Raw genomic sequence first — 25,897 nt, 5'->3', positions numbered from 1 at the left:
GCCAGAGGAAGTGGTGGTGGGTACAAGAATAGCCAGCTTTGAGAGGAGATTGGATAAACGTATGGAGCAGAGGTCCATCAGTGGCTGTTAGCCACAGCATATTGTTGGAACTCTGTGTCTGTGGCAGTTATGCTCTGTATTCTTGGTGCTTGGGTGAGGGGGCACAGTGAGAGGACTTCTAGTGTCCTCGCCCCACTGGACCTCCTGATGGCACCTGGGTTTTTTGGCCACTGGGTGACACAGAATGTTGGACTGGATGGGCCATTGACCTGATCTAACATGGCTTCTCTTATGTACACAATATAGATCAGTGTGGTCAATAGGAGAAGTCATCAGATAAGCCAAGTAGTAGGTTAAAGGGTGGGGTGGGGGGGCAAGTCAATGGTGCAAATAAAGTGAAAACTGTATTTTATTACTCTGCTAAAAATTCCCTGTGCATTTCACCAACAGATTTTAAGTCTTTCAGCATTAACATGTCTTTGAGTCACTGAAAGTCTAGCAGATTCCCCCTTGGCCTTGTTTTTTTTTATGTTCTTAGAAACTTGTACAAGCCTTTCATTGTCTACAAGCAAAGTAGTAGGCCTAGAATTACAGAAATCTGAGGAAAGTGTAAATATTAGACACATTAATGGTGCTAAAAATGGAATGATATAGGTAGAAAACAATGCAGTGAGAGCAAGATCATATATAACAGCAAACAGATAATATGTACTGTATTCAGTAGTGTACCTATTGTAGCTAAACATAAAGGGCCTTCATTTAATTAAGGGCAAAATGAAATTGCAAGGTAACTCCTTAAGAGGTAAAATTCTATGCAGTACCTAACTCAGGGCAAATGAGGTTCATGGTCCTTTCCAGTCCACAGAAAACGTTGCCAGGGCAGAGGGATCAACGCAATACCCAAAGAAAACCTTGGTGCAATTCCACCATGCCAGCAATTAACCCAGAACAGTGGGTTGAAGCATCTTCTGTGTCCATGTCAAGTGATCCCTCTCCAATCTAGGGCTCGAGCTGAGCTTTTTCTCTGGCTCAACAGAAATTTGAGGCCAGGCCCCAGATTGGAGTTTTAATAGTCAAACGGGGAAATGAGAAGTTTATATGGAACTTCAGCAAGGCTCCACAGAGGAAAGGGAAGGGTTCTTTTAATGTGGATCTGGTCAGAGAACTACCAGACAAATCTGCCTTTGTGAGTCTTTCCACCTACCTGAATCTTCAGTGTGTTGCAAAGGTCAAGTGCCAGCCTGATCTATGAAGAAAATTAAAGAATGACTATAACACAGGACCATTTGGGAAGAAGTTAAGGGGCCGTTCCAATAGAGGCATGACATTTTGATAGCAGTATTAAGAATCTATACTCCCCCCACCACCACCACCACCAAATGCCTGTGCAAGCCAGATGTCTACCTACATCTTGGTTCTGGTGGCTAAACTTTGAAAGCTTTAAACCTGGCGTGGGAGAAGATTGCCCCAAGAAATCTGTGCCTGGCTACATACCTGTGTATACAAACAGGGCCAAGCCTCTTAAATGACTCCTGATTAGAATGCTGGAGTCTCACCCATGCCTAAAGTAATTTAAGAAGTGCACAAGGAGGAAAATCATCATTGGAGTTGTAAAACTGTGCCTCAGAATTTGAGTAGATCACATTCAAATTTTGAGCCACAGTTCTGTTGGGTTAACTTGACGAAAAGGCACTGAGGTAAGGCGGTTTGAAGTTATGGGAAGTTCTAACTTAACTGCAAATGGGCTAAAGCAGCATAAACTCATATATTTGATGCAAAACTGGGCAGCTGTAATTTAAAAAAAACATCCTTGTGGCTGTAAAGAGAAAAACACAGGTGCAGTGTTGTAGAAAGCAGGTGAGGTGAAGAGCATTTCTGTAGCTTGAGTTAGGCATACTGTCTTGCATAGTTCCTTGACACTTTCTGCAGCTAAATGACAAAATGGCATAAAATTAAGATGCCAGTTAGCGTAATTTAATTGCAGAATTTCCTTCCTTCCTTCCCTCCCTCCCCTTTTTTCTTTTCTTTCGTATTTGTGTGCATGTGAACGCTCTTGTGTGCCTGGCGGTCATGGTGACTTCTGGCAACCTTTAGTGGGGCTAAGGCGTTTCAGAGAGGTGGCTTGATATTGCCTGCCTCTGTGCCCCGGCCCTGGTATTCCTTGGAGGTCTCCCACCAAAGTACTTGCCAGGATAGACCCGGCTTAGCTTCTAAGATTTGGCAAGATCAGGCTTGCCAGGGCTATCCAGGTTGGGGCCAGAATTAATTTTCTTAATTGCAGAATTTGGGTGGCCTTAAATGAATTTGAGCGACCTTGGTGCAGCGTTTCAGTTTTCATTTGTAGAGATTTCTTGGGGCTTTTCCCCCTCCCTACTGTTTTACTTTCCTGAATGAAGTTTGTGTGAATGACCGTGCAAATTTCATTCTACCTTTTGTACACTGGAAGAAAAACCACCTGGTAACAAAAAGTCTGCCAAGAAAACATCGTGATGTGACATCACCCCATGAGTTGGTAACTTCTCGATGCTTGCACAGGGGACTACCTTTACCTTTTTAGAATGAAATTTGCACAAACTTCATTCACACAAACTTCATTCAGTACCAGTCACTGTCTTAGACACTGACAACTCCAGGGTTGTGCTTTTCCTGCATTAAACATGGCAGTCTTTTTGCTAGAAAGCCGTGAAAACTTTTTCAATGACCAGTATGAAATCAGCATCCACTCTTTGCTATCCAGCGTAAAATCTTCATCTACAGTGTGTTCTTGGGCTTCAGCTGATAGGTTGCAACTGGAAGAGGGGTATGTCCCAGCTTTTTTGCTGCCAGTTGGCAGAGTAATACTGATATAAATGGGAAGGGAAGAGAGCGCCATGTATCTACCATGAAAGTGGATCTAAAATGGCTGCTGTGTGTCAGCGTTAACCGCGAACAACACCCTGATGCTTCTGCAGAAAGAGCAAAGCAACCAGCTGTCACAGGAAGAGAGAAGCAGTAACATTCTTGCCTGTCTAGTAGACCTTTATCCCTTCCTCCAAGTTCCAAATGGCATACGTGTTTCTCCTTTCCTCCATTTCGTCCTTGGGAGGTTGGATAGGCTGAGGACATGATGGGCCCGAAGACACCCATTGAACTTCATGACAGTGTGTGAGGATTTGAATTCAGGTCTCCCAAATCATTGCCTGCTGCTCCGACCCAGGGTTACCAGTGTTTTGTAATTAAAGAGCCAAAGCATGACAAGAGATGAATGAATGGCCAGAACAAGAGTTCTTTTGCACAACCGAAACTATACAACTTAACACTCGTGAGAATTGGTGTGATAGTGTATTCATCCATAATAGTTCTACAGCCCAAATGCTGTTGGTTGGAACTCCTTTATTAGGAAGCGGCGCACATGAGGTCTTTCAAAAAGTCACATTTACGCAGGAGCACCTCATCTGGGTGTTTTAAAGTTCAGTGCTTATGGTTTGCGCTTGGATTACCGGCCTCCATCATTTCTCGTTTCATTTTTGCCTCTCTGAGAAACCCTTTAGTCTCATAGAAATGTTTGCCCTTCACATCTTGGTCATTCAGGGACTCCCAGCAAATGGCTGCTCAATAGCATCCTGGTTATTCTGACATCCTACCTGTTTCTTTAGTATACCTTAAAGTTTTGTTTTCTCCCATATTGAGATTTTTGATTAAAGGTGTGTCCTGGAACTGGAAAAAGCCCCTAGAATCCTAGAGTTGGAAGAGACCTCCAGGGTCATTAGGTCCAACCCCCTGCATAATGCAGGAACTTCACAAATACCTTGTCCACACACATGCATCCCCAGCGACCACTGCTTCATGCCCAAAATGTGGCAGAATTTAATTTAATTTTTCAATTTATACCCCGCCCTATCCCTCTAGCGGGCTCAGGGTGGCTTACAACATTAAAACAACAACTAAATGAATCACTTCAAAACATCATCACCACAAAAAAAGTGGATCAGATTCGAGAGCAGTAGTCAGTACAACAAACCACACTCTGTGTAGGCTGGAAGCTTTCAACACAGCTTGAGCACCTTGATGGTAGGGTGCTGGATGCTGGGGGAACGATGGCTTCATAGGACACCCGCTGGACCAAGTAAAAGCCTGGTGGAAGAACTCCGTCTTACAGCCCCTGCGGAACTTGGATAGGTCCCGCATCTCCAGCAGGAGCTCATTCCACCAGGTGGGGGCCTGGACCGAAAAGACCCCAGCCCTCATCGAAGCCAGATGGGTGTCTTTAGGACCAGGGATCACAAGAAGATACTGTGTAGCTGACTGCAGCGCCCGAGGGGGCTCATATGGGTAGAAGCGGTCCTGAAGATACCAGTATGTTGAAGAGCCAATATGTTGTCAAAGACTTTCACGGCCGGAGTTCATTGGCTGTTGTAGATTTTTCAGGCTGTGTGGCCGTATTGTGTGGGTCAAATTTGACCCAAAGAGAACTCCAGATTTCTGGGTTACACCTCTGAGGATGCCAGTCACAGTTGCTGGTGAAACGTCAGGTCTCCCAGTGCCAAGACCATGGCCGCACAGCCCGGAAAATCTACAACAGCCTATGGCAGAACCCTTCTGGAGAAAAATTGACCCCAAAGTGTCAATCAGCATTTCCCTGGGCATGCAAGAAAGAGCTACAAAAACTAAGCATTGATAGAACCCTTCCTGCCCTCCTTCTCTTGATCTGCCTAACTCACAGAATCAGCATTGCTGTCAAATGGCTCTGTTCAAACCCCTCGGGAGGAACACCTTGGAAGCCTTGGGAGGAACCGCTTAACTGCTCAAAAACATTCTCCTTTTCTCAGCACACCCATCAGCTTCCCTTCTTTCAGCTGCTAGACTGCACGGTGCTTTTGCAGTGTGGGACTGGAGGTTTTCATGCACATGCAGGTGAATTTTTCAGGCAGGGAGAATGCGTGAGTATAGAGGACTCCTCCCCCCGCTTGGCTGCCAGGGAAGGCACAAAGCTGGGAAAGTGCTGCTTGGCTGTTAATCCCAGGTTGGTCGCTGTCAGGTAGAACAACCTAGCCCTCACCTATGTGGCTCAAGCTAGCCAGATTCTCATGAGCTAAGCAGGGTTAGCCCTGGTTAATATTTGGATGGGAAACCACCAAGAAAATCTTGGGCTGCTATACAGAAAACTCCATGGGGTCATCATAAGTAGGATGCAACTTGTTGGCAATAAAGGTACACCCTAACTTAAAAGGTATAATGTTAAAGGTTCTGTTCCATGTTGAGAGTTTGGGTTTAAAAGGCATGATTAGAATTATTACATAATGCTTAATACGTTTTTAGCTAATGGTTTTAACGTTAAAGGCGTTCTGCGTCAAACAAAACCTCGACGTAGCCTTTCTGTATGCATACCCATACCTTTTGTTTCCATTCCTCTAAAGCGCAAACCCCGTTCTCTTTTCTAGAGTTTCATTAGAAGATCTATATAATGGGAAGACTACCAAGCTACAACTTAGCAAGAATGTCCTTTGTAGTTCGTGTAATGGGTGAGTAGCGCTTCCTGTTCATCCGCTTTTTAATCACTTGGCCTTGAAGATAAGAACTTGTTAAAAACTGAGCCAAGTGTTAAATATGAAAAACTATTAGTGGAATGCTGCTGTCAAAAATACCTAACAGCCATCTAGAATTCAGAATAAAACCTGCATGATGACTTCAGCAGTTAAAATTACAAACAAACAGTTTCATTATCTTCTTTGCTGTTAAGCCCTAAGGTTTTGGCGTGAGTCTCCTTTCCAGGTTCTGAAACCCAGGGTTGATCAGACCCACTTTTAAACGTCAACAGTCAGTGCAGTATTGGGTGTCCCCAGGCTGCTCATTGGCTTCAGAGCCTATAGGAAGAAGACTGCAGATTTATACCCCACCCTTCTCTCTGAATCAGAGACTCAGAGCGGCTTACGATCTCCAATACCTTCTTCCCCCCACAACAGACACCCTGTGAGGTGGGTGGGGCTGAGAGGGCTCTCACAGCAGCTGCCCTTTCAAGGACAACCTCTGCCAGAGCTATGTCTAACCCAAGGCCATTCCAGCAGCTGTAAATGGAGCAGTGGGGAATCAAACCCGGTTCTCCCAGATAAGAGTCCACACACTTAAGCACGACACCAAACTGGCTCTAAACCTTGGCTTCTTTTATGACAATGCCTAACCAACACCTTCTGGTCCAGGCAAGGGGGTAAATCTGGAGCAGTTCAGAAGTGTTCGGCTTGCCGAGGCAGAGGCGTGCGCATCATGATCAGACAGCTGGCTCCTGGGATGGTGCAGCAGATGCAGTCGGTGTGCTCTGATTGCAATGGAGAAGGTAGGCGTGACTTGTCCTTCCATAAACCTGCAAAGCATTGTAGAATCCCAAGCATTTTGGCAGGCCAGATTCTGTATGTTAAGGACCCATTGGGGTCATCAGTATGTAATGATGCAAAACTATTCTGCAGCTTTGCAAGGCAAGATACTCATAAATATTGGAAGCGATAGCCGTAGAATGGCTTGGATAGGTCTTTGGTGTGCTTTGTGGCATCTCTCAGTTTTGCTGTACTTTACAATAATAATAATAATAATAATAAGTTTTTATTTATATCCCGCCCTCCCCGCAGGGGCAGGCTCAGGGCGGCTTACAAAAATATGATGTGGTATCATGATATAACAATACAGGTAAAATCAATTCGCAGTATAAATACAAATATAAATATAAATTAATGTTAAAAAGCTAAAACAATACGGTGGTGCTACAGTCTCTATTTATCCAGGCAGCGTAATATTCAGTCTGGTCACATCTTGAAGGCTTCTTGGAAGAGGGCAGTTTTGCAGGCCCTGCGGAACTGGTTGAGGTCCCGCAGGGCCCGCACCTCTTCCGGCAGCTGATTCCACCATTGGGGCGCTTTTATAGAGAAGGCCAGCTCCCTAGTTGTTTTAAGTTTGGCCTCCTTGTTAAAGCAAGTTAAAGCAGCATCAGGGAATTCCAAGCTTTTGGGCTTCGGGATTAACTGAATAGTTGCTTACTAGAACATAAGAGAAGCCATGTTGGATCAGGCCAATGACCCATCCGGTCCAACACTCCATATCACACAGTGACCAAAACCCAGGTGCTATCAGGTGGTCTGCCGGAAGCCCTACTGTTCCCCCCAAGCACTTAGCAGTCCATTGGTGATAGATCAAGATGAGTAGCCATGTTAGTCTATCTGTAGCAGTAGAAGAAAGCAAGAATCCAGTAGAACCTTAAAGACTAACACAATTTGTGGCAGGTGTGAGCTTTCGTGAGTCACTGCTTACTTCTTCAGATACAATTAGAATGTGAGTCCATCTGTCCTTATACTTGGAGAGTAGAGTGATTTCAGATGCCGAATGACAACAGCAGACATGATTGGATCAGCAGAGGAGGGGTAGTAGTGAGGGATTAGCAGTTCAGTCATGGTTGGATGTAGTATCTTCTTAGGTACAGTAACACATATGACATTGCATGTCATATGTTTTTAATGTTAGTAGTTTTATTGTTGATGTTTTATATTGTTGGATTTAAATGTTTTTATAATATCACTGTATGTTTTGTAATATGCTGTTAGCCGCCCTGAGCCCGCTAAGGTGGGGAGGGCGGGATAGAAATAAAATTTATTATTATTATTATTATACTGAATCAGACCATTGGTCTATCTGCTCCGACTGTGGCCAAGTGCAAAGTAACGCACATTGGGGCCAAAAATCCTAACTATAAATGCACATTGATGGGGTCCGAACTGGCGGAGACTGACCAAGAGAGAGATCTTGGAGTCGTGGTAGATAGCTCACTAAAAATGTTAGGACAGTGTGCGACTGCAATAAAAAAGGTGAATGCTATGCTGAGGATTATTAGGAAGGGAGGCCAGTATCAGAATACTCCTGTATAAATTGATGGTGCAGCCTCATTTGGAATACTGTGTACAGTTCTGGTCACCACATCTTAAAAAATATATTACAGGAATGGGAAAAGTGCCATAAAGGACAACTAGAATGAATAAAGGGTTGGAACACTTTTCTTTATGAAGAAAGGTTAAAGCACTTGGGGCTCTTTAGCTTGGAGAAACAACAACTGAGGGCTGACATGATAGAGGTTTACAAAATTATGCATGGAATAATAGAGAAGGTAGAGAAAGAAGTACTTTTCTCCCTTTCTCACAAGACAAGAGCTCACGGACACTCAATGAAATTTCTAAGCAGTAGAGTTTTAACAGATTAACATGGAATTCGCTGCCACTGGAGGTGGTGTTGGCTACAAGCATAGACAGCTTCAAGAGGGGATTAGATAAACATATGGAGCAGAGGTCCATCAATGGCTATTAGCCACAGGGTATGGATGGAACTCTCTGTCTGGGGCAGTGATGCTCTGAATTCTTGGTGCTTGTGGGGAGGGGCAACAGTGGAAGGACTTGTAGTGTCCTGCCCCTATTGGTGAACTTCCTGATGGTACCTGTTTTGTTTTGCCACTATGTGACAGAGTGTTGGACTGGATGGGCCACTGGCCTGATCCAACATGGCTTCTCTGACTAGCAGTGGCTCTCCAGGGTCTCAGGTTTGTTTATTATTTAATTTTATTTATTTACATTGTTTATAGTCCACCTTTCCCACAGGGACTCAAGGGGGATTACACACAGTGAGTCAATGCGATCAGAAAAACGGGGCATCCAGTTTGCATTAAGACTGTAGAAGGCTTAAACCAACCAGAGAGAACTGAAACATAAGCATAAGTATTAAAATGAACACATTAAGCAGTGCAAAAATTACATTATAGGATTGTACATATAGTAAGCCATGCACAGCAGTGTAGGCCAGTCCCTAACCATTTATCCAAGTAAGTGTGTGAACGGTATTGCACAGTGCACCCTTATTACCTGTCCAGAAAAACCTTCTTGAATCATTCAGTGTTGCATCGTTTGTGAAAAGCCAGGAGAGCAGGAACCTTCGTGACCCCTTCGGGCAGGCCATTCCATAAGGTGGGGGTCACAACAAAGAAAGTATGTTGTCCTCTGGGGGATTCTGGTCAGGTATAGGTAGTTTCCTATACCAGATCATTTAACTTCTAGCCAGAGATAAATCTCAGTAATGCTATAGGTTCATCTTGAGTATAGTACACAAATAAATACTATTAGAGAGTCTCTGCTTGCATTATGGGCTTTTTAAAAAAACTATAAGTATTGCATTCTTAACATAAAGAAGATATTGGATTTATATCCTGCTTTATACTCTGAATCTCAGAGTCTCAGAGCGGTCACAATCTTCTTTACCTCCCCCCCCCCTTACACACACGACAGACACCCTGTGAGGTGGGTGGGGCTGAGAGAGCTCTTACAGAAGCTGCCCTTTCAAGGACAACTCTGCGAGAGCTATGGCTGACTGAAGGCCATTCCAGCATCTGCAAGTGGAGGCAAGACCACATGCTTAACATATTTAACACCAAACGCACCAGATAAGAGACCACATACTTAACCGCTACACCAAACATGGACTAAATCAACAAAGCATAATAATATCTATCCATCATTGTTATACAGATAATCGAAGGAGAGCAGTTAAATGACTCCATGATAGTTTCTTATCCAAAAGTAAGCAGGCCACAGACGAGGAGACCCTTCTGAGAAGAAGCTCTCAATCAGTAAAACTTCCCATAATCTCCTAACAATAGCTAGCTATCCCCCTTGATAGGGCACATGTTCTGGGCACATCTTATAACTTCAAACACTGTACCAGGTGTATACCCCAGAAAGCTTCTTGTAGAATATATAAAGAATGCTAGTTCATTCTCATTACTTTTTATCTTAGAGTCTCTCTAAAAAATAATGATTACAAGTTTCTCATACATATGAATATCTCCAGGCCCTCAACCAATACTCCCATCCTGGAGTCATATCTTCACTTCTGTGAAATTGGAGACTGTCGTAGTTCACAGTTGCTTCTGCACCTGGGCCTAAAGAAATCATATCTCTTGATAATGAGACGTCTTCTAATCTACACCAGGCCATAGAATTGTTACCATCTGTCTTCTTACTGACTACTTCAAGGCTACTCTCAAGGCTACTCTCTTCTGAGTTTCTAAATTCTCTTCTTGGCAGGCTTCCTGCCTTGAGAAGCCAGGTTTATTCTATTTATGTGTGTCACAATATTTTCTGCGATCTTTTTGGTCTAGTCCAGCAACTATTCCCCTGTATTTCTGGCTCTGGTGGAATATGCCTGCTCTGGCCTGCAGGTCCTATCCTTAAACACCTGGAGAGGTTTATCTTCCACTCTTGGGTAGCCCACTGCTACCACCTGACCGCTGGGAGGGTCCAGGCTCCCAGCTTTCCTTCCAAGTTTTGAAGCCTGGCCTCTGTGTCTCTCGCTGCCCAGCATCTGGTCACCAGGGGGCAGTTCATTGCCATGTGCGCCCCTGGAGGAATAGCTGCTTCCCGAATGTCTGCCTTCCCCCGGTGCTCCTTTTAAAATAGCGTGTCCAAGATGGTTGGGGGTCTATGTGGTCCCGAGAACCACTACCAGCATCAAAAGTTATAAAGTATTTAAAAAAATGTTTACAGGCATAGCTTCAGCACAGCACCAGACTGAGCAAGGGAGCCAAAAGAAATGGATGGAATGCAAATCCTCTGTCCCGCTCTGTATATCCGCCCTATCAGATGTTAAAATAGGACAAGGAAGTTTGCTTAGGAAGTTGCTTAGGAAGTTACAGAGCTCTACAGGATTGCCGTTACATTGAAGCTTGCTCCAGCCCTTTAGATGAACACATGGTCGATGGCTGCCTTCCCAGTGGAGAAGTCTGTGTGCTCTCATAACCCACGGAAAAAAGCCCTCCTTCCTGTTGCAAGGAGTTTTCCTCACCTTTATTTTCCCCACCGCTGATGGGATGAAGGTCAGGCCAGGTCAGAGAAGCATTTCCTGGGGCCTCTTCCTGGTGATTACTCCTGGATCTGTTGTAGCCTGAAGTCCTCCAAATTTCTGTTCCCTGCTTGGAGAAAGGGAAGAACTTGACCAACCCAGTATCTTTCCTGCTAGATCTATTAGCATTTGTATGAAGATGGGGTGAGGTATGTCTGGAATGCAGTAGCACTGACTCCTCTCCCCTCCCCTGTTCTTTGCTCAGAGAGGGTGAAAAAAAACTTTTACAAGGCAAAGTGGAGGTTTTTCTCATTTCAAATGTCCAAGGAAAAATGCATTTCTTCACGGTGGCTATGTCTGTGACAGTTTGTATGGGCAGGTAGATTTGAGTCCAGTTCAGAGACCAACAAGAGCTAGAGTACCAGCTTTCAAGAGAGTGAACTCTTGCTACATTGGAGTCCAGTAGAACCTCAAAGACTGACTGTTCTGCTGCAGACCGACATGGCTCCCTTCTGAAACTACTTGTACGGGCAGGTGTTGATTTTGCCCTCTTGCAGATTAAGTCCTGCTCAGATGTGCGAAGCTGTTGTGGCAGAGCACGGGGCAGAGGGACCAAGGCCATGGAGGGCTTTGTTTGTAATAGCTGATAGGTTGGGGTTTGCTGTTATTTAAATGCATGAATTGTCCAATCGCCGCTACTGCAGGGCTCGGGGTGATGTACAACATATAATAAAAACATCAAAAAGTCATAGAATAAAACACAGAAGCAGTGCAGCAGTCTAAAAGAATCAGATGATAAAAGTCCATGTGGGGATAAGTTCATGGGAGAACAAGAGCCAAACCATTCCTGTAATGCAGGGGTGTCAAACGTGCAGCCCAGGGGTCAAATTGGGCCCCCGGAAGGCTCTTATCAAGCCTGCAAGCAAGTCTGCTTCCTTCAGTTATCAGAGACTGTTAAATAAAACATTGCAAGAGTGCTAACCTTTTAAGCATGTTTTAAGGTTTTGTTTTGTTTTTTTAATCTTTGTCTGTGTCCTTAATTAAGTTTATGTCTCCGCTACCTGGCATCACGTTTTATGACCCGACTTGACAAGGTCTCATTTATGTCAGGTCCAGCCCTCATAACAAATGAGTTTGACACCCCAGAGCGTAATGGGTTTTTAGTGTCAGGGTAGAATCCAAGGAAGTTTGTGCCATAAAGCCTGCCTTATTGCTATAAGCTGGGGATCGTTGTGGAATCGCTGATCTGGATACGCACAACCTCATAGAGTGCTACTTAAAATGGTCTTGGGCGGGTAACATCTTAGAGCGGTGTTTTCAGGCTACGGCACCTTGTTTCTTAGCAAGGAAAGCAAATCCCAGAAATCCTAACACGCTTCTTTTTTTTTAATGTGTGCAGGGGAAGTAATTAATGAAAAAGACCGCTGTAAAAAATGCGAAGGGAAAAAAGTGATAAAAGAAGTGAAGATCCTTGAAGTCCATGTAGATAAAGGCATGAAGCACGGCCAAAGGATCACTTTCACCGGAGAAGCGGATCAAGCCCCCGGAGTAGAGCCAGGTGACATTGTTCTCCTGCTCCAAGAAAAAGAGCACGAGGTATAGTCTTGCTTGAAATATGAAGCTGTTTTGTCTGTGCCTGTTGGACAGTCTTTTTTTGGGGGGGGGGGGGGTAGGGGGGGGTGTGAACACACACACACGCACACACACACACACGGAAGTCATGGTGACTTCTGGTTACTTACCCCCTAGGGGTGGAATTCTAGCAGGAGCTCCTTTGCATATTAGGCCACACCTCCCTGATGTAACCAATCCCCCAAGGGCTTACAAAAAAGAGCCTTGTAAGCTCTTGGAAGATTGGCTACATCAGGGGGTGTGTGGCCTAATATGCAAAGGAGCTCCTGCTAGAATTCCACCCCTGCTTACCCCTATTGGGAGCATGGAGGATATTCAGAGAAGTGGCTGAATAAAGCTTGCCTCTGCCTCCTGACTTCTGGTATTCCAAGGAGGTCTCCCACCCAAATATTTGCCAGGGTCAGGCTTTCCTGGGCTATCCAGGTCAGGAAGGACCCTGTTGGTTAGTCTTGACCACAGGAGCCGGTTGGGTCAGTGATGAGCAACTGAACGGACAGTTGGTGGATATGTTGGGAAAACCTTCTGCGATTTCCTCTCTGCAAATTAACGTGCATGTGGCTTGTGTCCGCTAGAAAAGATCTGTAGAAGCCTGCTACTCTGCTATCTGCCTTCAGTCTGAGCAAAAAGGGAGGCTGAAAATAGCCAAGTAAAATAGTAATATTCCAGATTCACACTCTAGAAACCAGACAGGCTGGCATTGGATGTCTTGCATAGCAGAAGTCCTCCTCCTGTGAGATGCCACCAATCTTTTGCAGTCCTAACTAAAACGGGAGCCAGCTTGGTGATAGAGGTTTATAAGATTATGCAAGGGATAGAGAAGGTAGAGAAAGAAGTACTTTTCTCCCTTTCCCACAGTACAAGAACTTGTGGGCACTCAATGAAATTGCTGAGCAGTCGAGTTAGCATGGAAAAAAGGAAGTACTTCTTCACCCAAAGGGTGAAGAATTCACTGCCGCAGGAGCTGGTGGCAGCTGCAAGGATAGATAGCTTCAATAGGGGATTGGATAAACATATGGAGCAGAGGTCCATCAGTGGCTATTAGCCTCAGCATATTGCTGGAACTCTGTGTCTGCGGCAGTGATGCTCTGTATTCTTGGTGCTTGGGGAAGGAGGGCAACAGTGGGAGGGCTTCTAATGTCCTGGCCTCATTGGTGGGGACCCCCTGATGGCACCTAGGTTTTTTTGGCCAGTGTGTGACACAGGTGTTGGACTGGATGGGCCATTGGCCTGATCCAATATGGCTTCTCTTATGTTCTTTGTGTGGTGGTTATAGTGTCAAACTAGTATCTAGGAGACCCAAGTTCAAATCCCAACTCCGCCCTGGAAGCTTTCTAGGTGACCTTTAGCCAATCAGTCTCGTAGCCTAACTTATCTCAAAGGGTTTTAAGGATAAAATGGAGAACAACAGAAGCAGCTTTGGGTCCCCAGTGGGGAGCAAGGCAGGGTATAAATAAGATGCTTTGTGTTAGTCTCCGTTTCCTTGTGACCTGAGCCATCAAATTATACCTGAGTTTTGGCCACTGTGTGAAACAGTGTTGGACTGGATGGGCCATTGGCCTGATCCAGCATGGCTTCTGTTATGTCTGGGGCAGTGATGCTCTGTATTCTTGGTGCTTGGGAGGTGGGGCACAGTGGGAGGGCTTCTGGAGATCTGGCCCTGCTGGTGGACCTCCAGATGGCACCTGGGTTTTGGCCACTGTGTGACACAGAGTGTTGGGCTGGATGGGCCATTGGTCTGATCCAGTATGGCTTCTCTTATGTCTGAGGCAGTGATGCTCTATATTCTTGGTGCTTGGGGGGTGGGGCACAGTGGGAGGGCTTCTGGAGATCTGGCCCTGCTGGTGGACCTCCAGATGGCACCTGGGTTTTGGCCACTGTGTGACACAGAGTGTTGGGCTGGATGGGCCATTGGTCTGATCCAGTATGGCTTCTCTTATGTCTGGGGCAGTGATGCTCTATATTCTTGGTGCTTGGGGGGGAGGGGCACAGTGGGAGGGCTTCTGGAGATCTGGCCCTGCTGGTGGACCTCCAGATGGCACCTGGGTTTTGGCCACTGTGTGACACAAAGTGTTGGGCTGGATGGGCCATTGGTCTGATCCAGTATGGCTTCTCTTATGTCTGAGGCAGTGATGCTCTATATTCTTGGTGCTTGGGGGGGAGGGGCACAGTGGGAGGGCTTCTGGAGATCTGACCCTGCTGGTGGACCTCCAGATGGCACCTGGGTTTTGGCCACTGTGTGACACAGAGTGTTGGGCTGGATGGGCCATTGGTCTGATCCAGTATGGCTTCTCTTATGTCTGAGGCAGTGATGCTCTATATTCTTGGTGCTTGGGGGGGAGGGGCACAGTGGGAGGGCTTCTGGAGATCTGGCCCTGCTGGTGGACCTCCAGATGGCACCTGGGTTTTGGCCACTGTGTGACACAGAGTGTTGGGCTGGATGGCCCATCAGCCTGATCCAGTATGGCTGTTCTTACACATGGTTTTGGGGGAGGAGGTTTGGTTGCATTATTGGAAAGCCAACCACCCATACAGTTATTGTTACACAGACATACAGATCCTTTTGTTTTCTTTTTGAAGATGTTCCAGAGAGATGGGAACGACTTGCACATGACACACAAGATAGGACTTGTTGAAGCACTGTGTGGCTTCCAGTTCACATTTAAGCACCTTGACGGACGTCAGATTGTGGTGAAATATCCTCCGGGAAAAGTAATTGAACCAGGTAACACCTGACTTTACCTAGAGGCCTTTGGATGGTGAAGATCATCCCCTGTGATTGTTTTGGCCCTCGGTTTTACCTAACGCGGGAAAGGAACACTAGCCTCTTAACTACCATTAATAGTTAACCACGTCTCTGTCGTTTTGTCAACTGCAGGCTGTGTCCGTGTCGTCCGAGGGGAAGGAATGCCACAGTACCGCAACCCCTTTGAAAAGGGGGACCTTTATATAAAGTTTGATGTGCAGTTTCCTGAAAACAACTGGATTAGCCCGGAAAAACTCACAGTAAGTATCCCGTGGCGGCTCACACCATACGCTCGGTGCTGTGCACCCCGGTGGCATTGTACACAAAGATTTTCCCACACCATCGGAATAAATTTGAGTCAGTGTATTGACTACTTCAGTGGATTAGTCATAAGATTGCTGCTGTGCTTATGGTGAATATTGAGGAGTGGCTGAATCATGCCTGAATAAAGCTCAAAGATGAGCAAACCTTATTCCATAATAACCTTTCGTGAGTCAGAGCTCACTTCCTCAGATGCACAGTGTGTACATCTGTAAGGCAAATAAACGCAGGCCTTTTTTTGAGCAGGAACACACAGGAACGCAGTTCCAGCTGACTTGGCCAGGGCTCTGGCTCAAAAAAAAAAGGTCTTTGGCAGAGGGAAGGCACTAAGCAGCCATGCGCTCCCAGACCATGCACTCCATCCTCTCTGCCACCTCCCATCCCCAAAGGGCTTGCAAAGAGAGCAAGAGACATGGAGCTGCCCACCACAAGCACCACCACATGTGGCTCTCTCTCCAGCCGTGTTGGGGAGGGGGAAAACAGAACAAGGTCTCTCATTGGGCTGTGTGAAAAATGTGGCTGATGGCATTGTGCTGTTCTGCGTCAGTGTGTGGAAAGTAACCCACTGTAACGGGTGATGTCAGGGCAGTGATATGCAAATAAGTTCCTGTTGAGGTTTTTCTACATATGTTAAAGGCTGCCAAGGACAGAGCGGGGAGCAGTCAGGATCCGTTACAAAGAGAGGGCCAGTTCAAGGTCTGACTCGACCCAAAGGGTAATGGCTCCATTTGGAATGGGTAAGGGCTGCTCCCAGCTGTGGATAGATGAGCAAAGTGAGATTAACATAAGAATCTGGTGCAGGATGAAACACGATAAGCAGGGAGTGTTGGAGGCACAGCCAAATTAAAGTGTGCGCTTTGCAAAACACTAGCACTTTTTGCAAGCAGGGAACGTAGAGCCCTTAAAAAGAATGGAAGAGAGAGAGAGAACGGTAAACTTGTTGAACTCAAGATGTCACGTTGGATTTCCCTTTTGAAGTTCTTAGATGGGCAGCAGGGTGCCCTAAAAGGTTAAAATGCTCACCCACTGCTTTCTGACTGGGGCAGTCTGTGTCCGCTGATGCTAGTGCTTAGGGATTGACCGGTTTGTGCAAGGCAGAGGGTCGAAGGGCATTGCTGACTCAGGATGGCATACGTCACCTTGGAGGCGGAGCAGAATTGAGGAGTCCAGGGTGGTGTAATTGATATGGGGGAGAGGGGGCTGTGGCTCAGCAGGAAGAGTCTCTTCTTTGCAGGTTCAGTCATTTGAAAAGACCTCTACCTGGGATCAGTGTTCCCTCTAAGCTGAGTTAACGTGAACCAGCTGACAAGTTTTTAGCCTGCAGCTCACAGATCTTTGCCTTAGCTCAAGAAAGGTGACCCTGGAGCAAAAAATATTTGTGCAGCAGCTCACAACTTTAATGCCAGGAGCTCACAAAGTAGAATTTTTGCTCACAAGACTCTGCAGTTTAGAGGCATCGCCTGGGACCCTGGAGAGCCACTGCTAGTCGGAGTAGGTAGCGGTGGCCTTGAAGAACTGGTGGTCTCTGGATTGCCGTTCCATGTGTATTAGGTTCTGTGGTTGTGTGGCTTGATTGTATATGAGGACAAAGCAGGCGTTGAGGTATGTTGCAAGGTGTGGTTCCTGAGTTTGCATCTACCTTAGGCAGTTCACAAATAAGGAAAGGCCTGGGAGAGAAAGGTGTAGTTATCCAGCAGAGCCTAGTGTTCATTAACGGTGATGTGTTGGACTAGTTTGAGCTACAAGCAGCAGTGGTCTCACCTGCTTTTGGGTTTGTCTTGGAGGGGGGATGTTTTGTGGGTTCTGTTCTGACTTTCGTAGTCTGTTCCTTTACTCCATGGGGACGGGTATGATACTTCCAAGAATGCCTGCCGTAAACTCTTGAGGCAGGAGGCCTTGTCAGAGGGACTAGAGCAAAGGTGGATTGTACCTTAGAGCTTGACATTAGGTAATTGCTTGGTGTGCTTTGGGTGGTAGCTGGAAGCATGCAGATACGTATAGCACTAAGTGGACTTTCAGTATAAGACGATGCTTATGCATCCACTACATCGCTGCACAGTGGCATTCAAAAAAAATGTACGTGTTGCATAGAGAGCAAGTTTGGTGTAGTGGTTAAGTGTGCGGGCTCTTATCTGGGAGAACCGGGTTTGATTCCCCACTCCTCCACTTGCAGCTGCTGGATTGACCTTGGGTCAGCCATAGCTCTGGCAGTTGTCCTTGAATGGGCAGCTGCCGTGAGAGCCCTCTCAGCCCCATCCACCTCACAGGATGTCTGTTGTGAGGGGAGAAGATATAGGAGATTGTAAGCCGCTCTGAGTCTCTGATTCAGAGAGAAGGGTGGGGTATAAATCTGCAGTCGTCGTCTTAGTCCAAGGTTGGCCAAACTTGCTTAATGGAAGAGCCACGTAGAGTAAATGTCAGATGTCTGAGAGCCGCAAGATATGAACATCAGATGTTTTTGAGAGCTGAAGGAAGGCAAATAGATGGGGGAGGTGAAAAGAAAGCAACTTTAAATGCATTCTTCAAGCATCCCGCAGGGCAGTGGGGGCTTAAGGAGCCACACAATGTGTGTGAAAGAGCCACATGTGACTTTGGAGCCACAGTTTGTTCACCCCTGGATTAGTCCATGCTCAGCTTGATGATGGGGTGGAAGTTGTTGACGTCCTTGTGAAATCTCTGAAGTGTCCTTCCTGCATGTCCAGAAGATAAAAATAAATCTTATTTACAGGAGAGGGGTTAATGGCTATGTGCTGAGGAGGCATTCCTCTGAGTCACCCATGAAAACGTTTGAATGCCGAGAGCCCTGAGGAGGTCATAGTGTTGGCCTAGGATCTGGAAGATCTGGGTTTGAATCCCCACTCTGCCATGGAAACTTGCTGGGTGACTTTGGGCTGTCAAATACTCTCAGCCCGGCCTTCCTCACAGCCTTTGTAGTCTGAGATGGTAACCAGATAGTCCGGCCATTCTCTGAAAATGTTGTGGCACAATCTCTTTAACACAGTTGATACAATCAATGGACTGTAGTGAATTCTGGACCCACAGTCCCTTAGAGAGAATACAGTTGTTTGCATATGGCTAGAAAGAGGCTATGTATTTGAATCATTCCAGTGCTTACTTTTGACATGTAAGCACCTAAAAAGCACCTTTGGACAGGGCTTTTTTTGTAGCAGGAACTCCTTTGCATATTAGGCCACGCACCCCTGATGTAGCCAATCCTTCAAGACTTTACAGTAGGCCCTGTAAGAGGAGCCCTGTAAGCTCTTGGAGGACTGGCTACATCAGGGGTGCGTGGTCTAATATATAAAGGAGCTCCTGCTACAAAAAAAGCCCTGCCTTTGGAGCTGTAGAGGGTCTGAATTAACAGCTTCACTGCAAGTCTCCCATTTTTTAAAGAAAACCTGAAATGCAGCAATTGTTCAGTATATGAAAATGTTTATCATGTACATATTGGATTTGATCCAAAAGCATGCTATTGAGCAAAGTATTTTTGCCCCACAAGAGAGCTGTTTCTTCACATAGTGCTCTAGCTCAAGCACCCAGTCGTTAACAACTCAAGGGGTAGCATCACATCACAACCAATGCTCCCTCTGTGGGGTCTTGTGAGCAAAAATTCTACGTTGTGAGCTGCTGCATAAATTGGTTTGCTCTGGGGCCACCCTTCCTGAGCTAAGACAAAAATGTGTGAGCTGGAGGCTAAGAAACTGTGAGTTAGCTCACACTAACTCAGCTTAGAGGAAACACTGGTCACAACATGTTCTTGGCAGACTTTTTGTTACAGGGTGGTTTGCCATTGCCTTCCCCAGTCATCTGCCCTTTACCCCCAAGCAAGCCCGGTACTCATTTTACCAACCGCGGAAGGATGGAAGGTGGATTAGCTCCAAGACATAAACTCAAAGTAGGAGCATTGTGCAAAGCAGGGCCAGGACCCACAGGGGAGGGGGGCGTTTGTCTTGACCAAATATTGGGAAGCAACATTGGTGCATGCAGATCTCATCTCAAGAGCCTGAATGGTTAGCAGGTCAGACTAAGATCTGGGGGACCCAAGTTCACATCCGCACGCACATGGACCTTGGGCTAGTCACACCCTCTCAGCCCGACCTACCTCACAGGGGCAAGTTAAAATGGAGAAGAAGAGAACAGCGAAAGCTGCTCCCCTTGGGGTATAAATGAAAACTCCCCCCCCCCAAAAAATCTTATGTCACTCTTTTGTCTATTTTATTAAAGGAACTTGAAGATCTTCTGCCTGCCAGACCAGAAGTCCCCAATATAATTAGCGATGCAGAAGAAGTCGATCTCCAAGAATTCGATACCACTCGTGGTTCCAGTGGCGGCCAGAGGCGCGAAGCTTACAATGACAGCTCGGATGAGGAAAGCGGCCATCATGGACCTGGGGTTCAGTGTGCCCATCAGTAAAAAAAAGAAAAGAAAAAAAAGTTTTGTCTGAGGCGGGGTGGGGGGGGAAAGTTACACACAGATTTTTCTCTTCAAATTTTGCCTGACTTGTTTTCAGCAATCCGGTGGGATTGTATAAAAAAAAAAATAAAAAGCAATCCACATGAACCCCAATGGACATCTCTTGCTGTACATGTAACTTTTAAATTGGTCCATAGTATCTACAGAGTGTATAATTTAAACTAACCACGAAAAGCTTACATCTTCATAATTTTTTTTGACTGTTCTGTAGCAGGAAATAAAGGCACTTGAAAGGAAGACGAGGCTCCTTTTCACCTGGGTTAAGTTTCAGTCCTTGTACTTGTGCTTGATTTTTACCAGTTTTTGTGTAGATTTTAAGTTCCATATTTTAAAAAAAAAGAAATTCAAATTCTACATTGTAAAGGTTTTTTGTGTACAACTTTGTCCCAAAGCTTGGTATTTGGCTGCACCTACGTAAGCTGCTACAAATAGACTAAAGAAAAACTTCATAGCCTGTATCTATCACTTTAGATGCATGGTAAGTAAATGGGCTTTGCACACTGTGGGTTAGAACTGATGGGGATAACCATGGAAGTCAATTAGAAGCGGTTGTAAAAGTTTTTTACCATCTTGTGAAAGGTTTCTGAAACGAAATAAAAGCCGTTGGTGTATGATAGCTCCGCCTCCTCACTTCCTGCTTTCTTTTAAATCGTGCCTCAAATTTAGTGTTCGGACTTCAAATTGGGTGGTTCAGAAGGGGGGCGGGGATCAATACAGTGACTAATGGGCAGGGACAGCATCAATGAACCGGGGGGGAGCAGCTCCTGGGGTTCAGGTCTTTGGGGGGGGGGGGGCACTGCCACTGACCACTCTCATTTGGAGTACTGTGTACAATTCTGGTCACCACACCTCAAAAAAGATATAGCACTAGAAGAAGTCCGGAAAAGGTCAATTAGAATGATTAAAGGGTTGGAACACTTTCCCTACGAAGAAAGGTTGAAGTACTTGGGGCTGTTTAGCTTGGAGAAATGTCGGAGGGGTGACATGATAGAGGTTTACAAGATTATGCATGGGAGAAAGTACTTCTCTCCCTTTCTCAATATGAGAACTCGTGGGCATTCAATGAAATTGCTGAGCAGTATGGTTAGAATGGATAAAAGAAAGTTCTTCACCCAAAGAGTGATTAACACATGGAATTCACTGCCGCAGGAGGTGGTGGCAGCTACATAGATGGCTTCAAGAGGGGACTGGATAAACATACGGAGCAGAGGTCCATCAGTGGCTATTAGCCACAGGGTATAGATGAAACTCTCTACCTGGGGCAGTGATGCTCTGTATTCTTGGTGCTTGGGGGGGCAACAGTGGGAGGGCTTCTAGTGTCCTGGCCCCACTGGTGGACCTCCTGATGGCACCTGTTTTTTTGGCCACTGTGAGATGCAGAGTGTTGGACTGTCTGGATGGACCATTGGCCTGATCCAACTTCGCTTCTCTTTTGTTCTTATGATCCCAACTGTTCTCGTTGCCCATCTTAATCCGCTTTTCCCTTAAAACTCTATGGTGCCACAGAGACCACCACCCTGCTGCCCTACTTGTCACATAAATTATGGAAGATGGCTAATAGAATTCAAACAGGCTTGGGCAGCTGTTGTTTAAATGGGGTAAAATACCAGGACCCAAATAGGACTGTGGTACAGCCCACCAAACTATTTTTCTCCATGTCAACTGTAAACAAGACAGCCATACACCTGGCTAAAGATACAGGAATCCTGCACAGGCTGAGAAGATAAGGCCAGTGCTTTTGTTGCTGTAAGAATCTATTAATAACCACCAGTTGCTTAGGGACTGAGCAAACCTTAACAGAAACATCCCTTGAGCAAAGCTCCAACTAAGACCTTGGCCATCTGCCAGCACCCACTAACCTGCTCTGCTCACTCTCAAGCTAGCCTGACATCATTCAGCAACGGGGTTGCCCGGGGACAGCCCCGGATCAACTGGGACACGCTCAGTGCCAGCCAAGTTCCCTCACGGTCCACGCATCTGACCCAAGTCTTTAAAAGAAAAAAAAAATCTTCATTTACGGCAAAAATAACACACAAGGTAAACTTTGAGGAACAGCAAAATAACACAACATGAGGTAAGTTTTAAGGAAAAAGCAGGTTAAGATGAGCAACAAGAACCGTTGGGATCGTAAGAACATAAGCCATGTTGGATCAGGCCAATGGCCTATCCAGTCCAACACTGTCACACAACGGCCAAAGAAAGGTGCCAACAGGAGGTCCGCCAGTGGAGCCAGGACACTAGAAGCCCTCCCACTGTGCCCCCCAAGCACCAAGAATAAAGAGCATCACCGTCATGGCCTGGTGGCAGAGTTATCTGCTTGGCAGGCAGAAGGGCCCAGGTTCAACCCTCAGCATCTCTGTTTAAAAGGACCAGGCAGTAGATGATGTGAAAGATCTCTGCCCGAGACCCTGGAGAGCTGCTGCCAGTCAGAGTCGGCAATTCTGACCTTCATGAACCAAGAGTGAGGCCTTTTTTTTGAGCAGGAATGCAGTTAAGAACATAAGAGAAGCCATGTTGGATCAGGCCAATGGCCCATCCAGTTCAGCACTCTGTGTCACACAGTAGCCAAAAAACGAAGTGCCATCAGGGGATCCATCAGTGAGGCCAGGACACTAGAAGCCCTCCCACTGTTGCCCCCCAAGCACCAAGAATACAGAGCATCACTGCCCCAGACAGAGTTCCATCTATACCCTGTGACTAATAACTACTGATGGACCTCTGCTCCATATGTTTACCAATCCCCTCTTGAAGTTGTCTATGCTTGTAGCCACCACCACTTCCTGTAGCAGTGAATTCAATCATGAAAGCTACTGTCAGACTGGGAACTAGGAGACCTGATCTTTGACATTCCTACCATGCTTGCTGGGTGGCCTAACCTCCCTCACACCCTGACCTGAATTGCCTAGGTTAACTCGATCTCATGAGATCACAGAAACTAAGTAGGATCAGCCCTGGTTACTACTTGGATGGGAGACCGATCAAAGAGGTCTAAGGTTGCTATGCAGAGGAAGACAACGGCAACCACCCGTGTCAGCCTTGAAAACTCTACAGAATCGGCAGCTGTGACTTGGCAGCACTTTACACACACACAACCTCCCTCACAGGGTAGGGGATAACAGGAAGCAGGAAGCCATTTATGCCAGCCTAAACTCCTTGGATTTAGGGGTGGGAACAAAATAATCAGCCAATAGTGTTCTGCTTTGAGACAACCGTTCTCAAAAAGGCTTTAAAATAAGAATTGTATGAAGATAATGATGATATTGGATTTATTTCCTGCCCTTCACGCTGAATCTCAGAGCCGCTCACAATCTCCTTTACCTTCCTTCTCCACAAACACCATGTGAGGTAGGTGGGGCTGAGAGAGCTCTCCCAGAAGCTGTTCTTTCTGTGAGAGCTACGGCTGACCCAAGGCCATTCCAACAGGTGCATGTGAAGGAGTGGGGAATCAAACCCGGTTCTCCCAGATAAGAGGCTGTGCACTTAACTGCTACACCAAACTGGCTATACGTTTTCTTCTGCAGTTGCATTAACCCTAGTGACGATTCTACTTTCTACAAAAGTGTCATCAGAAGCAGGAAGGTTTTGTTGTTGTTTTTAAAAAGCACTATGCAACAACTTTTGGTCCACATATAAAAATCTGCTGTTGACCAGAGTCTACAATTCATTAGCTTTGATGTAAATTCAGTAGCATTGGTATTAAGTATTGCTGTCGTACAAGAAGTCAACGGAAAGAATTACTTGCAAGTAATGCGAGAGGAGCTGGAGGAGGGAAGGGGCTGTGGCTCAGAGATGGAGCATCTGCCTTGCATGCAGAAGGTCCCAGGTTCAATCCTCGGCATCTCCCGTTCAAGGGATCAGGCGGTGACATCTTGTGAAGTTATTTACGTGTATAATAATTTCTTCACGATGAAGAATATCGAGCCCTTTGTCGTGGGTTACCAGCATCGCTTGATGTCACTTCAATTAAATTAAATGTAAATTAGGTGGACAAGAACATCACTAGGAAATGCATGTCCTTTTGTTTTCCCTAGTCTTGTAGCAAAAGCAGTTAATAGGCAACTTTTATTACCTGCTATTCAGACCAAATGGTCTTCTTACTTATTACACTATTTTGCCATTTGATTCTTGGTATCAGTTTACACTCTTAACCCACCAGCTATATGTATTTCAGCTCACTGTACCCCATTTCCTCATCTGAAGTGTGCATGCATACGAAAGCTTACATTCTGAATAAAACTTTGTTGTCTTAAAGGTGCTACTGGACTCCTACTTTGTTCTATAATAACTCAAATTTGAATACATTTTAAGCTTTGCTAGTACTTAATGGATGTAATATAATTATGATAATAGATATATTAAGTTCACTCACCCTGCCTTATAAGAGCTGCACAGAATAAACACATCATATGTTTGACAGCTGCAAGAGGGAGGGAGGGAGGGAGGGAGGGAGGAAGGAAGGAAGGAAGGAAGGAAGGAAGGAAGGAAGGAAGGAAGGAAGGAAGGAAGGAAGGAAGGAAGGAAGGAAGGAAGGAAGGAAGGAAGGAAGGAAGGAAGGAAGGAAGGGGTGTCAAAAGATAGCAACTTCGATTTTAAATGCATTCTCCAAGCCGCCAGTTGGCTTGGCTTGAAGAAGTGATTTAAAGAGACATCCTTTCTCCGAGGTGGCTGACAAGAGGTGGGGGCTTTGAGAGCCACACAATATGTGTGAAAGAGCCGCATGCGGCTCCCGAGCTGCAGTTTGGCCACCCCCGATCCTAGTCTTATTGTTGACTTAGGGGAAGATTGTTTTTTTCTTCGATTGAAGGGGGTGGGGTGGGTTCGGGGAATACGCACTGTTTGATATTATATAAGTGTCACTGATAAAATGTATTGAGAATTGCTACAAATTTAAAATGAAAATAAAACGAGAATTGCAAAAGGACCGGGCAGTCGGTGATGCAGAAGTCCTTTGCCACTGCCACTCCTGAGTAGAGAAGACTGACCTTGAACAATTGAACATGTTTTATCATACACAGGCTCAAGTCCCACCAGTTTTCCATGGCAACAAGCATTCAAATCAATATAATGAATTGTAAGGACAGCATATGATTACAACACGGGGACACAGCTCAACACATATCAATATCACGCAGGGCTTTTTTTGTAGCAAGAATCCTTCGCACATTAGGCCACACACCCCTGATGTAGCCAATCCTCCAAGAGTTTACAGTAGGCCCTGTAACAGCAGCCCTGTAAGCTCTTGGAGGATTGGCTACATTGGGGGTGGGGGTGGAGCCTAATATGCAAAGGAGTTCCTGCTACAAAACAAGCCCTGAATACCAGTAATAAAGCCACAACCACTTCAAACTAGGGCCCTGCCAATACTCCCTCTAAACTGTGGAGGCTTGTGAGCAAAAACCCCACTTTGTGAGCTACTTTATAAATCAGTTTATTTGGGGGCAGTTTTTCCTGAGCTAAGACAGGAAAATGTGTGAGCTGGAGGCTAAAAAGCTGTGAGCTGGCACACACTACTCAGCTTAGAGGGAACACTGGGCCCCACCCTCAAATCTTGATCTGGTCTAGACCAGGGCTTTTTTTGAGCAGGCATGCACAGGACCGCAGTTCTGGCTTACTTGGTGTCAGGGGGCGTGGCCTAATAAGCAAATGAGTTGCTGCTGGGCTTTTCCTACAAAAAAGCCCAGCGTAAAACAATGATGACATCAGGGGTGTGGCCTAATATGTAAATGAGATACTGCTGGGCTTTTTCTACAAAAAAAGACCTGATCCAGCCTATTCTATTTATTGCAAAACATCAACATCTCACTCAAGCTGAGCAATCTGTGTGGAACAGGGGTAATTTTTATTGGTACCACACCTTCTTTGCACAAGCATCCACACTGAAGTCAGTTC

The 25,897-nt window shown here is 45.8% G+C and overlaps 1 protein-coding gene across 1 annotated transcript in view; it reads left to right on the top strand.

Annotated features, from left to right (window-relative positions):
• Window positions 1–20,624, top strand: part of DNAJA2 (DnaJ heat shock protein family (Hsp40) member A2) — a 31,448-nt gene extending 10,824 nt beyond the window's left edge. Inside the window, exons 4-9 of the mRNA XM_060254528.1 lie at window positions 5,421–5,501; window positions 6,177–6,310; window positions 12,239–12,435; window positions 15,049–15,193; window positions 15,347–15,474; window positions 19,760–20,624. Coding sequence (XP_060110511.1) covers window positions 5,421–5,501; window positions 6,177–6,310; window positions 12,239–12,435; window positions 15,049–15,193; window positions 15,347–15,474; window positions 19,760–19,948 — 874 coding nt within the window. The 3' untranslated portion in view covers window positions 19,949–20,624. The remainder of the gene's footprint in view (window positions 1–5,420; window positions 5,502–6,176; window positions 6,311–12,238; window positions 12,436–15,048; window positions 15,194–15,346; window positions 15,475–19,759) is intronic.
• The last annotated feature ends 5,273 nt before the right edge of the window (window positions 20,625–25,897 follow it).

The sequence above is a fragment of the Heteronotia binoei genome, chromosome 14 (genome assembly GCF_032191835.1).
Source record: "Heteronotia binoei isolate CCM8104 ecotype False Entrance Well chromosome 14, APGP_CSIRO_Hbin_v1, whole genome shotgun sequence".
Taxonomy (NCBI): Eukaryota; Metazoa; Chordata; class Lepidosauria; order Squamata; family Gekkonidae; genus Heteronotia; species Heteronotia binoei.
Note: the sequence above shows the minus strand (reverse complement) of the source record. Positions and strands in the feature narration are given on the sequence as shown.